The sequence below is a fragment of the Heteronotia binoei genome, chromosome 2 (assembly GCF_032191835.1).
Source record: "Heteronotia binoei isolate CCM8104 ecotype False Entrance Well chromosome 2, APGP_CSIRO_Hbin_v1, whole genome shotgun sequence".
Lineage (NCBI taxonomy): Eukaryota > Metazoa > Chordata > Lepidosauria > Squamata > Gekkonidae > Heteronotia > Heteronotia binoei.
Window position 1 is genome coordinate 106,310,441 of NC_083224.1, and position 14,631 is coordinate 106,325,071.

The following is a 14,631-nucleotide window of genomic DNA, read 5'->3' on the forward strand; positions in this document are numbered from 1 at the left end:
CTATGCCTGCTGGCCAGCAGCAGCAATACCAAGTAGGCAGTGGAAGAGCAGGCTGTAGCTACTGGCTGGGTCCCAGGCATAGCCACCACAAATCTTCTGTCTGTTTGTCACTACATCAGGTAAATGTTTTGTTAGCTGTCATAATTGGTCTATTGGCAATAATAATTAATATTTGTTATTGTATGGCCTTCTGTGTAATATAGCCAGGGGATTCTAAGACTGTCTGGCAGCCCGAAGTTCTAGCTCTTTTTAGCATTATGCACCACTAGGTGGCAAGCTAGACTTTTTTAAAGGGAAGAGATGTTTCAGAGGTGGTTTGCCATTGCCTGCCTCTGCATCACAACCCTAGTATTCCTTGGAGGTTATCCTTCCAAAAACTAGCCAAGGCTGACCCTACTTAGCTTCTGAGATTGAGCTAGCCTGGGCTATCCAGGTCAGGACAATTTGTTGTCAACATTCATTTTTCATCAATCCAGTTAGAAAACTTCTATTTTATATTAGCACTATCATAATTCTTCATTTTAATTATAGTTCTTCCCAATATTAAATTAGTTCTTATTCTTACTTTTATATTCAAGTTGAATTTACAAGTGTGGATATGATAGTCCCAATTAGAAAAAAAGAGCCATAATTAAATCCCATTTAAATCATTGGGATGAGTTAATATACAGCTAAGAAGTTCTATTAATTTTAATGGGACCTAAGCACAAGTCTTGATTAAGGTTGCCAAGCGCTTGCACATAGTGGATGTACTCCTACCCCATTCTCGACTGCCTGTGCTCAATCAAGTGAAAAATTGTGAGAAACAATGCCATAGCCTTCTGTGACACTCTTGAAACTCCCCCAATTTCTACCGTAGAGATTGAGGAAATTCCTAGAGTGTCATGGGGCTGTGACATCATTTCAAGGTGATCACTTGGAACTAATGTCACGACATCTGTGACACTTTCCCCTCCCAGGTTCTCTCCCCTCAAGAGATCTCAGGATTCACAGGCACAGGCCTGACAATCCTAGTCTTAATGGATATGAGTTTATAAATATGGGCTTATAAATAAAGGTGCTTTTTACATGAAAAACCAAAGGTGACAGGTTAAGTGCCCAAGTTATTTATTCAGAGAAGAATACATGTACTCATCAAGGGGTCCTACTTAGCCAAGGCTTTGAAATGAGAATTTGCTTGAGGAATTTATGTTATTCTGGCAGTCAAAAAATTCCACAGCCTGGCCGTTTTGCATCCTTACCATTTGAACATTTTTTTAAAAAATTAAACAGAATTATTATACAGATCCAAGTGGGCAGCCATGTTGGTCTGAAGCAATAGAACAAAGCAGTAGACAAGTGTCACCTTTAAGACCAACTAGGTTTTATTCAGAATGTAAGCTTTCGCATGCTCTTAAGCAGGCTTCATCAGACAAAATGGAATGGCAAGCCATCCTTAAATATAGAGAAAGTGGGCAGTGAGTTGGTATGTAGAGCCATGGGGATGTTTTTAGCAGATTAAAAGTATCACAAATTAGGGTCTGTGATAGCAGTGGAGGGTGATAAAAAGCAGACATGTCATAGGTCTGAAGTGCCATAAATCTGGGTGCCATTCTGGCTTCTTAGTTGTGGGTTTAAATGGAGGGCATTAGTATCTCAAGAAGTTAATACAACATTATAGTTTGCCATTAGAAGAAAAGAATATATTAGAATATAGTGGAAGATGGGTTAGTTAGTATAGTAATAAGATTAAACAGCCAATATCCCTATTTGAGTATGTCAATACAAAAAAACAAAATATTCTGATACACTGTTCTAAAAGAGAAATACATTCAACATCGCAACTGAGCATGAACACCAGTACCACAGCTTGCAATAAACCCAAGTGCCAACTTTGCTGCCACATACACCCAAACAACACAGTCACTGGACCCAACAACATTAGCTACATCATATCAGGCTCATTCACTTTTTCATCATCCAACATTATATATACCATTAAATGCCAACAATGCCCTACAGTTCTCTACATAGGGCAAACAGGATAAACCCTACACCAAAGGATAAATGGACACAAATCTGACAACAGGAATTACAGAACTGAAAACACTTTAACCTTCCTGAGCATTCAAGGGGTGACCTCAAAGTAGCTGTTTTACTGCAAAGGAATTACAAGAACAGAATGGAGAGAGAAATTGCTGAATTACAAATTATTATGAAACTTGGGACAAACACCTCCCCAGGACTGAACAGGGATATTGGTTTTTTATCTCATTACATATGCTAAACCAACTCTCACTTAGTATACCTGTACATTCACAGTATTCCAATGTATTTCTCTTTTAGAACAGTGTATCAGAATAAAGTTGTTGTTGTTTTTGTATTGATATACTCAAATAAGGGATATGGGCTTTTTATCTCATTACATATACAAACCCACCTCCCACTATATTTTATGATAACTTTTTTTCTAATGGCAACCTAGAATGTATTTCTCTTTTAGAACAGTGTATCAGAATATTTTGGTTTTTTGTACTGACATACTCAAATAGAGATATTGGCTGTTTATCTTATTACATATACTAACTAACCCATCTTCCACTATATTCCAATATATTCTTTTCTTCTAATGGCAAACTATAATGTTGTTATAACTTCTTGAGATACTAATGCTCTCCATTTAAACCCACAACTAAAAAGCCAGAATGACACCCAGATTTAAGCCACTTCAGACCTATGTCACATCTGCTTTTTATCACCCTCCACTGCTGTCGCAGCCCAGTTAACAATACTAAACAAACACAGACCCCAATTTGTGATTCTTTTAATCTGCTAAAAACATCCCATGACTCTACATACCAACTCACTGCCCACTTTCTCTATATTTAAAGATGGCTTGCCATTCCATTTTGTCTGATGAAATCTGCTTAAGAGAATACGAAAGCTTACATTCTGAATAAAACTTAGTTGGTCTAAAAGGTGCACTTCTCTACTGCTTTGTTCTAGAATTATTATACAGACATACTGAATGACTGGACCTAACAGTAACAAGTACTTTTCTTTTTCTCTCCTCTAGACAGATATTTTCTCTGGTGCACTTTTTATCCAAATCTCCTTGGGTTGGAACCTTTACTTGTCTACTGTCATCTTGTTAGTGGTGACAGCCATCTACACTATAGCAGGTAACTGTACACTATAGTCATAGAATACCCTAATTTGAAGTATGCAACAAAGTTAGAGTCCAATAGCAACTTTAAGACCAACAAAGTTTTATTCAGGATGTGAGCTTTCATGTGCTTGCACACTTTGTCAAACAGGATGGTGTATGTCGTTTATCTAGAATCTAAGCTCTTCTATATCAGCAAAATGTTAGATCAGAAAGAGATTTTAATTTAGTCTAGTTTATCAGCTTGATGTGAAATATCCACAATAATGATGAGAAAACCATTTGAAACAAACTGCAGTAGTTTGCAGTTTACTGCATTCAGCCTGGTATCTTCAAAAACGTGTTGTTGTGAAAAAGTAGTTATTTCATGTGTGATTGTTCAGTATCACCAAACCATTATTCATTAATTTTATTAAATTCATGACATTTTTAGCCCACCTGTCCTCCAAAGTCTATGAACATGTTTTTCCCTCTTCTGTTTTATCCTCATAGTAATCCTGGGAGGCAGGTGAGGCAGAGAGGGAATAATTGATCCAAGTTTTTCCATTGTGACTTGGAATTTGAATTTTGGCCTCTCCAAGCTTACTGTAGCCCTCTAACCACTAAACCACACTAGCTCTCATTCACTGTACTGCTAGCGCAACCAGATGACAGAACATCCAGGGAAAGAAACTGTCCCAAACAACTTTGTTTCCTTCAGATAGCACTGACCTTGTATGGACCAGATGAAATAGGAAAATAACCAAGGTTTTCAACAAGTTGTCATAGCTGGTTGAATGTGATATATTTGGTAAGACCACGCTTCTATAACCTCAGTTTGTGGATTCTGTAGGGCAGAACTTGGAATGAATCTTGCAATAATTCAAAGAGAATAAAACATTTATTCTCCAATGAACTCCCCATTAGATAACAGAGCCCTGAAACAATAATTCTGAAATTTACAATTTAGAACCAAATTCTCCCTCCTTTAACAGTTTCAAAAAGTTCCAAAAAGATTGGACAAAGGAGTACAATTCTAGGTGAACCGAAAGAGGGTGTCCCCATTCCCCATGCTTTTCTACAGCAAAACATAAGGTAATGTATGGGCATTGGGGAGGAGGGGATTTGAGGGAGAGGCACCAAATTTGCAGGGCAGCTACAGGAACCACTCCCCCACAGAACCCCCAAATTCCAAAAAAAACATGTAACATTCAATAAAAATGTAATAGGACTAAGATTACAAAAAAATTGCTTCTCGTCTGAGGGTTGTTTTAAGAATACCTTAAGCTATGTATGTCCAATGGCTTGTTTTACTAATGTTGTTTTTATACTAATTTTATTACCTTAATTGTAAGCCACCTTGAGCAGACTTCTGATGAACCATTAACAAGCAAAAGGACTAAATAAAAGGAATAAAACATTTATTCTCCAATGAACTCCCCATTAGATAACAGAGCCCTGAAACAATAATTCTGAAATTTTCAATTTAGAACCAAATTCTTCCTCCTTTAACAGTTTCAAAGTTTTTCCAGTGTAACTTCTTGAATCATTCTATTATTTGGAAGCTTTATTCCATTTATAAAAAGGTCAATCTGAACAGTTCTGTGTTACACAGTGTGGGAGCCTTCATGACTTCCTCAGGCAGGCCATTCTACAATGAGGGAGCCACAGCAGAGAATGCAAATATACATGTGGCTATTGATTTTACCCACTTACAGAGTGGTAGCTTCAGCAGGCTTTGCTCAGAAGATGTTCAAAGCCATTACAGTAGAGCATAGCAGGAGATGCAATCCTGAACATGTGAAGGCCAAAGGCCACGAAGGCCATGATAACAAATGCCTTGGACTAACTAACAGGCAACCAATGAGTAGAATGAGTAATATGTGTATGTATATTATATGCATGCAGGCCTCATTTTTGGCAGGAGCTCACAGGAGCAGAGCTCCAGAACCTCTAAATTTTATTGTGCTCTTTCTTTCTTACCTCCCTACCCCCCCAAAAAAATACTCGCATCTGGGCTCCATTGTTAACTCCCCTGTAAGAATTTTGCTGGACTCCAAGATTTGACCAACTTTCTAATATCCCCCCCCCCTAAAAATATTGGGAAATAACCAAAACATAGAAAGCAGAGAGATGGAAATCTTTATCATGCCACTGTGGCCACATAGGAGAAAGTAAGGTTTTATTATGACAATTCTAATTCAAGAAGCATTTTAAGGAAGATGCTGAGCTGATATAATTTAGTACACCTTCGGGTGATGCCAGGGGTGTGTGGCATATTCAAATGAGTTATGCAAATGCGCTCTGCTAATGAGCTCTGGTACCTCTTTTTCTACAAAATGACCCCTGTATGCATGTATCAGCTAAAGTTTATGGACTGCTTTCAAGCTCAGACCCAGGTAGAGAGTATTACAATAGTCTGGTCTTCAGGTTGCTGTGCCTCACTCCTGATAGTAACTAAACTACAGCATTCTGTATCAATTGGAGTTTCTGAGCTGACTTCAAGAGCAGACTCATTTAGAGTACATTACAATTGTCTAGTTCAGAGGTGTCAAACATATGGTCCACAGGATGAAACTGCCCCCTGTGGGGCTTCTATCTGACCTGCAAACAACTGGCCTTTGTCTGCTTCTTGCTTCCTGCTGCTCGCTTTTGCCTAGTTCTCTTCTCTCCTGCTTGCTGATTCACAGAGGAGAGAAAGAAAGCCAAGCCTCCCTTCCCCTGATTGGCTGAGTGCTCCTCTCTCTCCTCCCCCTCCTTTGAGGAGGAACTGAGGCATAAGGAAAGAAGGAGAGGGAGAGGGAAAGAGAGTTGGAGTCCCATGGCAGCTTTAAGTCCAACAAAGTTTTACTCCCAGTATAAGCTTTTGTAGGGCTTTTTTTGTAGAAAAAGCCCAGCAGGAACTCATTTGCATATTAAGGTACACCCCTGATATCATCATTGTTTCACACAGGGCTTTTTTTGTAGAAAAAGCCAAGCAGGAACTTATTTGTACATTAGACCATACCGCTGATGCCAAGCCAGCCGGAACTGCGTTCCTGCTCAAAAAAAATCCTGAGCTTTTTTGTGCAAACACTTCTGTAGAGGGAGAGAGATGGAAGAGTGAAAAAGCCAGAGAGAGCATGAGAGAGAGAAAGAGAGATCCCCCTTTCCAGTTCTAACAGACAGAGGGAAAAGAAACCTAACAGCACAGCTTGTTGTGCATAGCAGAGTCCCCTTTTTTCTCCAATCAAGAGACTCAGCAACAGAGGTGTAAAGAGAGAGATATGCAGGTCTTTTATTATTTTCACATTGATGTGGGAAGGAAAACAATCCTTCACCCTTCTTTCACTCTTCCTCCATTTTTCTTCAGCTTTCCTTTTAAAAACATAGCATATTTATACAATTTTCTGAAAACAAAGCAAATTCAGCTGCTTGGCTACGAAGCTCCCACTCTCAGGTTCTAGCCTTTCCCTATTGGCTTAAAGAAACCCATCTCTATCAGGGTGAGGTAATTCCTTAGGGATTTCTTTGTTCTGTGTTTCCAACCTCCTGCCTTCCTGGCATCTAGCATTTCTGTGCTTAGGTGTTCCTCTAAGAATGTGCAGATGGCCAAAAGATGTTGCGCAGGGTCTTTGTTTTAGATTTTTGGCTTGGTTTCAGAAAATGTGTCAGTAAGTAAAATCTCTACTGCGTGGGCATGATGGCTCCTTCAGGCTAGGGGGTCTTTCCTGAGGGAGGGAGAAAAGTTCTCCTTATCAAAGGATGTTTACAGAACAGATGGTGATACTACATTTCTGATAAAGAGGCTTCCTTCATATCTAATATGCTTAGCAAAGACTCTAATAGAAGCCATTGTTCTTTGTTCCCCAGACCTCTTAAAGGCACTATATACTTTAAGGCAAGTTATGCAAATATAATACTTTCAATGTAATGATAATGATAATACTTTGAAGGTAATGTTAAGACCAGTTAGTACAAATGAGTTCCATGATCAGGATTAGTGCAATTCTATCTGGCACCCTGTCCATGTTCCAGTGAAAATCTGAATCTACATTCTACAGCTTGCAAACTTTATTAGTGGTAGGGAGCATAGGAGGGAGGGGAGAAAGAGAGAGAGAGAGATCTCCCTTTCCAGTTCTAACAGATGGGGTTTCATTATCAGTCGCAATTCAGTTTCTCTTTCTAATCTCGCTTTGAAATCCGTTTATAAGACAACTGCTACTCTTAAGTCAGCAACTGAATACCCTGGAAAGTTAAAATGTTCCCCACTGGTTTTTGAATGGTTTGGTTTCTAAAAGCAGTAGAAAGAGGAAAAGTCTAGTAAAGACTAACAAAAGTCGTGGTACGGTATGAGCTTTTGTGAGTCACTCCCCACTTTTTCAGACATTTCCATTTATTCTTTGCATCCTCCTGGACCAAACTGAGACTTTGGTTTCCTGTCTCATTATCAATGCTGATATCTGCATGCCTCCTACCCCTCTGCATATCACACCTAATCTAAGCAACCCTGCTATTGCCATTCAACATCTGAAATCATCTTTATGAAGTCTATAGTTCTGGCACCTTATGTTACATTTTATGGCACACATGGCCTGGCCAGACAAGATGACAATTATGTCAGAGCTGGCCCTTGTAACAAATGAGTTCAATACCTTTGGTCTAGTCTCAAAGTCACCCTGGCATGGATCCACATAACCAGATCAGTCAAGGCAGAGGTTTCATCTTCCAGTTTAAATGAAGATGGAAGAAAGTATTTTTGTAACTGCATTAATTTTCTATGTCCAGTATAATCCCTAGGCTCCTAACTGAATCAGCAAGGGTCAGCTGAACCCCATCAAACAGAGGAAACACAATATCCATCAGAACCTCACCCTTCACTGACAGTATTACCTCTATCTTGTCAGGATTCAGTTTTGACTTGTTCGCTTATAGCCATTTAACAACAGCAGAGCATTCTCAGTTTTACATTATTATTTTTCCCCTGGTTGTTTCTTCAAGAGCTTTGTATTTAATTTTTTTTTAGACTGAAATGAACTCACTTCCAAAGCAAATTCTTTTAAAAATATAGATGTACTAGTAATAAAGTCAGTTTTCTGTTGTTCTTTCTACAGGTGGCTTAGCTGCTGTGATATACACAGATGCTCTGCAGACTGTGATCATGGTGTTTGGAGCTTTGGTTCTCATGTTCATAGGTGAGAGGAAAGAAATGTGTTGCTTATTTCCTTTAGCTGACAGGGTGATACATTTAGCTTCAAAAACCATATGGTTCAATACTATCTATATTGAAGAACAAACTACATATCAAATTGTTCTTAATAAACTAACTAATATAAAGATATCTATAAATTTACTCAATTTATAGCCCACCTTACTTGCTGAAACCCAAGGTGCACTACAAAATGTTAAAATAATTATGTATATTAAAATGGCATTATACAAGCAATGAACAATGTAATAAAACTGGATTGCAAAATTAGGAAACAATGCAATAAAAGCAGTACAATGCATACATGCAATTAAACTGCTTAAAATTTATCACAACCATTAAAATTATATCCCTATTTCCTTTATTTAAAAAATCCCCTTCTGAACAATTCCATTTTATGCATTTACAGTGTGGGAGTCTTCTTGATCTCATCAGATAGGTGATTTCAACAAGTAGGAGCTGCAACAGACAATACCCTGGTCTGTGCAGCTATTGATTCTACCCATTTGCATGTTGCCCCCCAAGGTCAGAATAAGAGTCAGACACAATGCGTTGGAATAAAATTGGGCCACTTTATTAACTAACAGCATAAACAGCAAGGGTACCCCACCAGCAGCCTGGTCAGGGCTAGGGGTCACCGCAACCGCTCCCCTGCCATTAACGGGCGAGAGACCCAGCCCCCAGCCAGAGCTGAGCGACTCAGCTCCCTCCAGGCAGGCCCAGCAGGGAGGCACGCACCAGAGGGCCCCAAACCCAGACGCACGTCTCGCAAGAAAGGCACCCTCTAGCCGAGCCTCCTGGACAGTCTGCAATCTCCAAACCCGGGTCTCCAAACCCCAGGTTGTTCATGCCAGACCCCAAATTCCCCGAAAGGGGGATACGTCACAGTCCTCCCCTAGCCGCATAGTATCCTAAACCCCAAAAACCTGCCACTACTAAGGCCAAGTCTCTACTTAGGGCTTAGCGCCTACCGGGAGGCCCAAAGCCACCCGCAACCCTTGCTGCAAATCTCTCAGGAAAAGCATATTACTCTTTTCCAAGAGATGGACCCCATCCCCTCTGTAGAGGCCAGGACATCTTACCAAAATATCCGGATGGGGCAAATATTGGCCCAACCCCCCTTCCAGCACCTTTTTAATCTCCTTGTTAGCCTTATACCTGGCCCTTTCCATAACTGCGGGGTCCAAAGCACAATGCCATACCAGGCGGGGCAGCATGGCTGACCACACTATGATGGTCCCCGGCCATTGCTCCCAAATGTGCTGGAAATCATCACGGGCTTGCCATACCAAGGCCTTGCCCTTCAACAACCCCAGATCATTACCTCCAAGGTGAACAATTAAGATCTGAAGAGGAGGACCCGCTCTATAATTGAACCATAATGGCAGCAAGCCCGGCCACTGAAGGCCCCGATGCCCCTGCCATTCGATAATGGCATGCTGGCTGAGTCCCAGCTGAGAGCCAACCGCAGTTCTCTGTGCCTGAAGAGCGGCCCAAAACACGTGTCTATGGCCGCAGATGAGAACTCGGCTCCGGCTCCTCTGGCCAGGAACAGCAGCATCTAAAGAGAAAAAACAGTTAACACAAACAGAACCAATAACATTCCAACAACCAAAGTTACTCACGGCCTGAGAAAAGGTTGCACATAGGCCTTATAGGCCAATGAACGCCACCAACCCAGCCTCAGAATAGAAGTAGCAGGATACTCATCAAGCCACGTAGAATCGAAGGAAACACGGGACTCCATGTATCAACCCTGGGACCGGCCTCTCTAGACCACCCCTCCAACATCTTTCGCAGACAAAAGTCTGCTGTGTCTTCCCTATAACCCAGTGCCTTGCTGGCAAAAGCCAACGCGGACAGGCGCCCCCTAATGGATCACACTGCCAACCCCTTACTCTCAGCAAAACACAGTAATGGAGTAATTCCTCCACTGGAAGGGGCCACACCCTGCGGTACCCTACCTCAGCCCTAAAGTCTTCAAACTGCCGCACAGCCCGTTCGTAAGACTTCCGCGTGCTAGGCGCAATGGCTAGACCTATCGCTCTGCAGGCTTTGGCTCTCCAATCAGCCATAGCTCCTGGGGCATTGGCACCTGTCTGCCTCTGGGGCCAGCAGATAAAATCTCTCCATCTGTTTACGTCAGCCACCCCATTACTTACCCCAGGAACATGTTTGGCTAAAAACAGAATATTAAGTCGCAAACAACGCAGAGTGAAGGCCCTCACCAATCTCATAACCCACCCAGATTTGCATGAGAGGGAATTAATGACGTGGACCACTGCCATATTATCACACCAAAAATGAACGGTGTGATTGGCCATATCCTTTCCCCACAGCCAAACTGCAACTAAGATGGGAAAGAACTTGAGAAACGTGAGATCCCGGTTCACCCCTACCCTTGCCCACGAATCAGGCCAGCTAGTCGCACACCAATGTCCACGGAAATAAACCCCAAAACCCAAGGAACCAGCAGCCTCAGACATGACTTGGAGCTCAGCCTCAATTCCTCCCCCCAAAAGGAGACTCCATTAAAAGACTCCAAAAATTCCTGCCAAACCCTCACATCATCCTTCATGCTGCAGGTAACCCTAGTTCTGTGCTGAGGCAGGCGCAACCCTGCCATAGCATCACACAGTCTATTAAGAAAAGCCCTTCCAGGAGCGACAACTTTGCAGGCAAAGTTGAGGTGCCCCACAAGCTACTGCAATTCCAACAGAGTAACATTCTTCTTAAGAAGAAAGGTACAAATCCTAACCCTCAACTCCGCTATCTTCTAAAGCGGCACCCTTAACAACTGTGCTATAGTGTCGATCTCTATCCGCAAAAAGGTCCGTCATCTCAGGAGCTAAGGGAACCCCAAGTTCAGCTACCAGCTCAGCAAAACCAGCCAGCAGCTGCCCACTCAGCCAGCTCCTAAGCAATCTTGTCCCTAACGACCTGCTCCAAACCTTGAACTGACTTAAGGTTTCCAGACATAAACTGAACTCGAGACCCCTGAAAAGGGATCCTAAAACCGAACTTAAAACCCTCCAACAAATACGAACGATCAGCCCTCCAAGGATACCTGCCGCTCAAGAGGTCCCACCCTTATCGGGCTGGGGCCTTATCTTGGCCGGAAAGCTTCCTCCATTCCCCTCAGGCTTCTATGCATTCCAATGCCCCCGGATTTTAGGGCAGTCATCAAAAGAGTGGGATCCCCCACACATGGGGCACTTGTGCTTAAACTGGCACACTTTCTTATTGCATACTCCAAGGGCTCTGAATTCCCAGCAGAGCAAGCGGGGTTGAACTGCCTGCCCCGCTGTACCACGGGGATAGTTTGATGCAGCAGAGGCAGAGGTGGACAACCTATTTACCAAGTGACCGCTATCTGAGCGATCACCCAGATTAGGCCTAGCCGGGGACATCACCTGCAGCCAAAGCTGCTGATGAATCCGATCCCATTGAAGAGACGGATACAGGGCAGCCCTCATCTGAAATTCCTGGTCATATTGTAACCAGGCTGGTCCGCTAAAGGCCGTATAGCCCTTGTAAATTATATCCAGATACTGGAACAAGGACGCCACGTGCCATGGCTGCGCCCTGGCGATCACCCCAGCATAAACACAGAACCCAGGAAGCCAATTTGCCCAGGTCCTGTCCACCTTTCGCTTCTTCAACTTCTCCTTCTCTTTCTCATCTAATTCCTTCTTATCCTTTTTCTCCAATTCACGATAGAGAAGAGAAAAAATGTCCACATATTCCCCTTTTAAAATTTTTTCCCTGGTGGCAGGAAGCAGATGATCCCCAAGCGGTAAAGCAACCTCCCCAAAGGGCAAGGCTGCAAAAGGCACCACCCCATAAGGAGAAGGTGCCCCCATAACTGGTCCCGCCAAGTTCATCTGCCCTGCACCTGATCCCCAACAAGGTATGCATACCTGTCCATGCCCAATTTTGCGGTACTCACACCCCGGAAGACGCAGGCACCACAGTATTCACTCCTGAAGTACCCTGCCCAGTCGCCAAAGCAGGCCCCCATACACCCGATGGCCAAACCTGCCCAGGCCCCACCTGTAAGTTATCACAACACCTACCACCAAGACCAGCAGGAACCACTGGCAAACCAACACCGGATGTCCCAGCTGCATCCACCGTACCTGCATCAGGACCACTGAGACCGACATCCCTGCCAGGCATGACTCCACCATACCTGCCCTCAAGAATAGACAGCCTGGTGAGAATGTTAACTTGCCTTGCCTTCTTGGATTGCCTTATTCCCCCCCCCCTCACTTGGAGAAGGGATACCTGACACCTGCTCAAGCGCCCTCAGCCTGTGCAATATACTAGATTCTACTGCTGCTCCATCCTCATCCTCTGAAGATGACGGGGGTGGTGGCCTCCTAGCAGGCACTCTAGACGGTCTGGGTGCAGGCTTCTTGCCTTTAGGCTTGCCTGCGCCCATACCCCCAGCCATATTGCCACAGAATTGTCTGAGCAAACAATCACCTCCGAAATAAGAACATATGACGCTGTCTTATACTGAATCAGACCCTCGGTATGTCAAAGTCAGCATTGTCTCCGCACACCGGCAGTGGCTCCCCAGGGTCTCAAGCTAAGGTTTTTCACACCTATTTGCCTGGACCCTTTAAGTTGGAGATGCCGGGGATTGAACCTGGGACCTTCTGCTTACCAAGCAGATGCTCTACCACTGAGCCACCATCCCTCCCCAAGATGGAGAGCTGAGTCAACCTGGAGCCGGCTACCTGAACCCAGCTTCCGCCGGGATTGAACTCAAGTCATGTGCAGAAGGCTCCGACTGCAGTACTGCAGCTTTACCACTCTGCGCCACAGGGCTCTAATCCAGTCCTAAAATGGCCGCCCCACACCTACAAGAAAGGAGACTTAAAATGGCCGCTCCACTCTCTCACTAAGTAAGCAAAATGTCTGCTTTCCCTTTCCCCAGGGAAGACACACAAAATGGCTGCCACTAGTCTCTTAAATGCCCTATCTCCCTCCAAGAAAGGGCACAAAATGGCTGCCTAATCTTCCCCCAGCAACAGGACTAAAATAGCCACCAAAGGTCCCCTCCAACCCACCAAGGCAATCTGATCCCCCAAACAGCTGGGGGGGGGGGGCAGACCTGAGCCTCAAATGAGATCTTCAGGGACGCAGGCTGAGGTTTTTCACGCCTAACTGCCTGCACCCCCTTATAGCTGGAGATGCTGAAGATGTCCACCGAGCCCCTGTCCCTCCTGTCCGTCAGAGTCGCAGGTTTTACACACCTATCTGCCTGCACCCTTTATAGCTGGAGATGGTGGAGATTGACCACAGAGCCCCAGTCCCTCCAGGCCATCCTCTTCCCCAAAAATAAAAAGGGGGGGAAGCAGACCACCCCACCTCCCAAGAAAACCCCCCGCTCAGAGACCCCTGGAGCCACACAACTCACCCAAGACACCAATGACCCCTTCACAAACAGGGCGACCACCCGCAGCCCAACGCAGCTCAAACTCCCTGGGACTCAGCCAGACGTCACTGTCACTGCCGCCTAAACGATCCTCAGGCCAAAGGAACGGCCCGCCGACGCAGCGACAGGCTCCTGACCATCAGATCGGAAGAGCCTGCAACGAAGCCCCCAACGTCGTCCGATCAACGACGGAATTAACTGAGGGGAACGTGGAGCTAGCCATTAAAGCGGCTAGCCCTGCCCCTCACATTGCGCGCCCAAACGGGTGACTTCTGATTCTCCCTCCCAGGGAGGCAAACAGCACAGAAGCAGCCTAGCAGCTACGCTGCAGGCTGCAAGCTTCCAAATGTTGCCTTCAGATGGCTTTGTACAAGTGAGCAAAGCTGTTGGACTGGATCATATAAGAAAATAAATTCCTGCAGATAAATGGGTCCTAGACTTTGAAGTACTTTGTAGAAAATAACCAGCACCTTAAAATGAACTCAGAGACAAATCATGTACAGAGCAGGTGAAATAAAGCTTCTGATAGTAATTGAATTGCTGTGTTGTAGTACCTAAAGTTTACATGGGCTGGCCCTTGTAGATAATACGGATAGTATGTTACAGTCTAGCCTCAATGTTACTGTGGCATGGATCCATGTCATCAAATCAGCCAGATCAAGGTTGGGGAAAAAAGCATTTATCACAATCTCTATCTATAATTCCCTCTTGAACAATTCCATTATAAACACTCTGTGGAACAATATAAAGATAAGCGCTTTCCTGAGACAGACAATTCTACCCAGTGAGAGATGCAACAGAGAATGTTTGGGCACAGGCAACTGATGATCTTTCCCATTTGAAGACTGGCTCCTTCAGGAAGTTTTGCTCAAA

The 14,631-nt window shown here is 43.9% G+C and overlaps 1 protein-coding gene across 1 annotated transcript in view; it reads left to right on the forward strand.

Moving 5' to 3' along the window:
• The window catches only part of SLC5A9 (solute carrier family 5 member 9), a 221,397-nt gene that overhangs the window by 76,927 nt on the left and 129,839 nt on the right, over positions 1-14,631 (forward strand). Inside the window, exons 6-7 of the mRNA XM_060231788.1 lie at positions 3,056-3,161; positions 8,218-8,298. Of these exons, the coding sequence (XP_060087771.1) occupies positions 3,056-3,161; positions 8,218-8,298 (187 nt within the window). The remainder of the gene's footprint in view (positions 1-3,055; positions 3,162-8,217; positions 8,299-14,631) is intronic.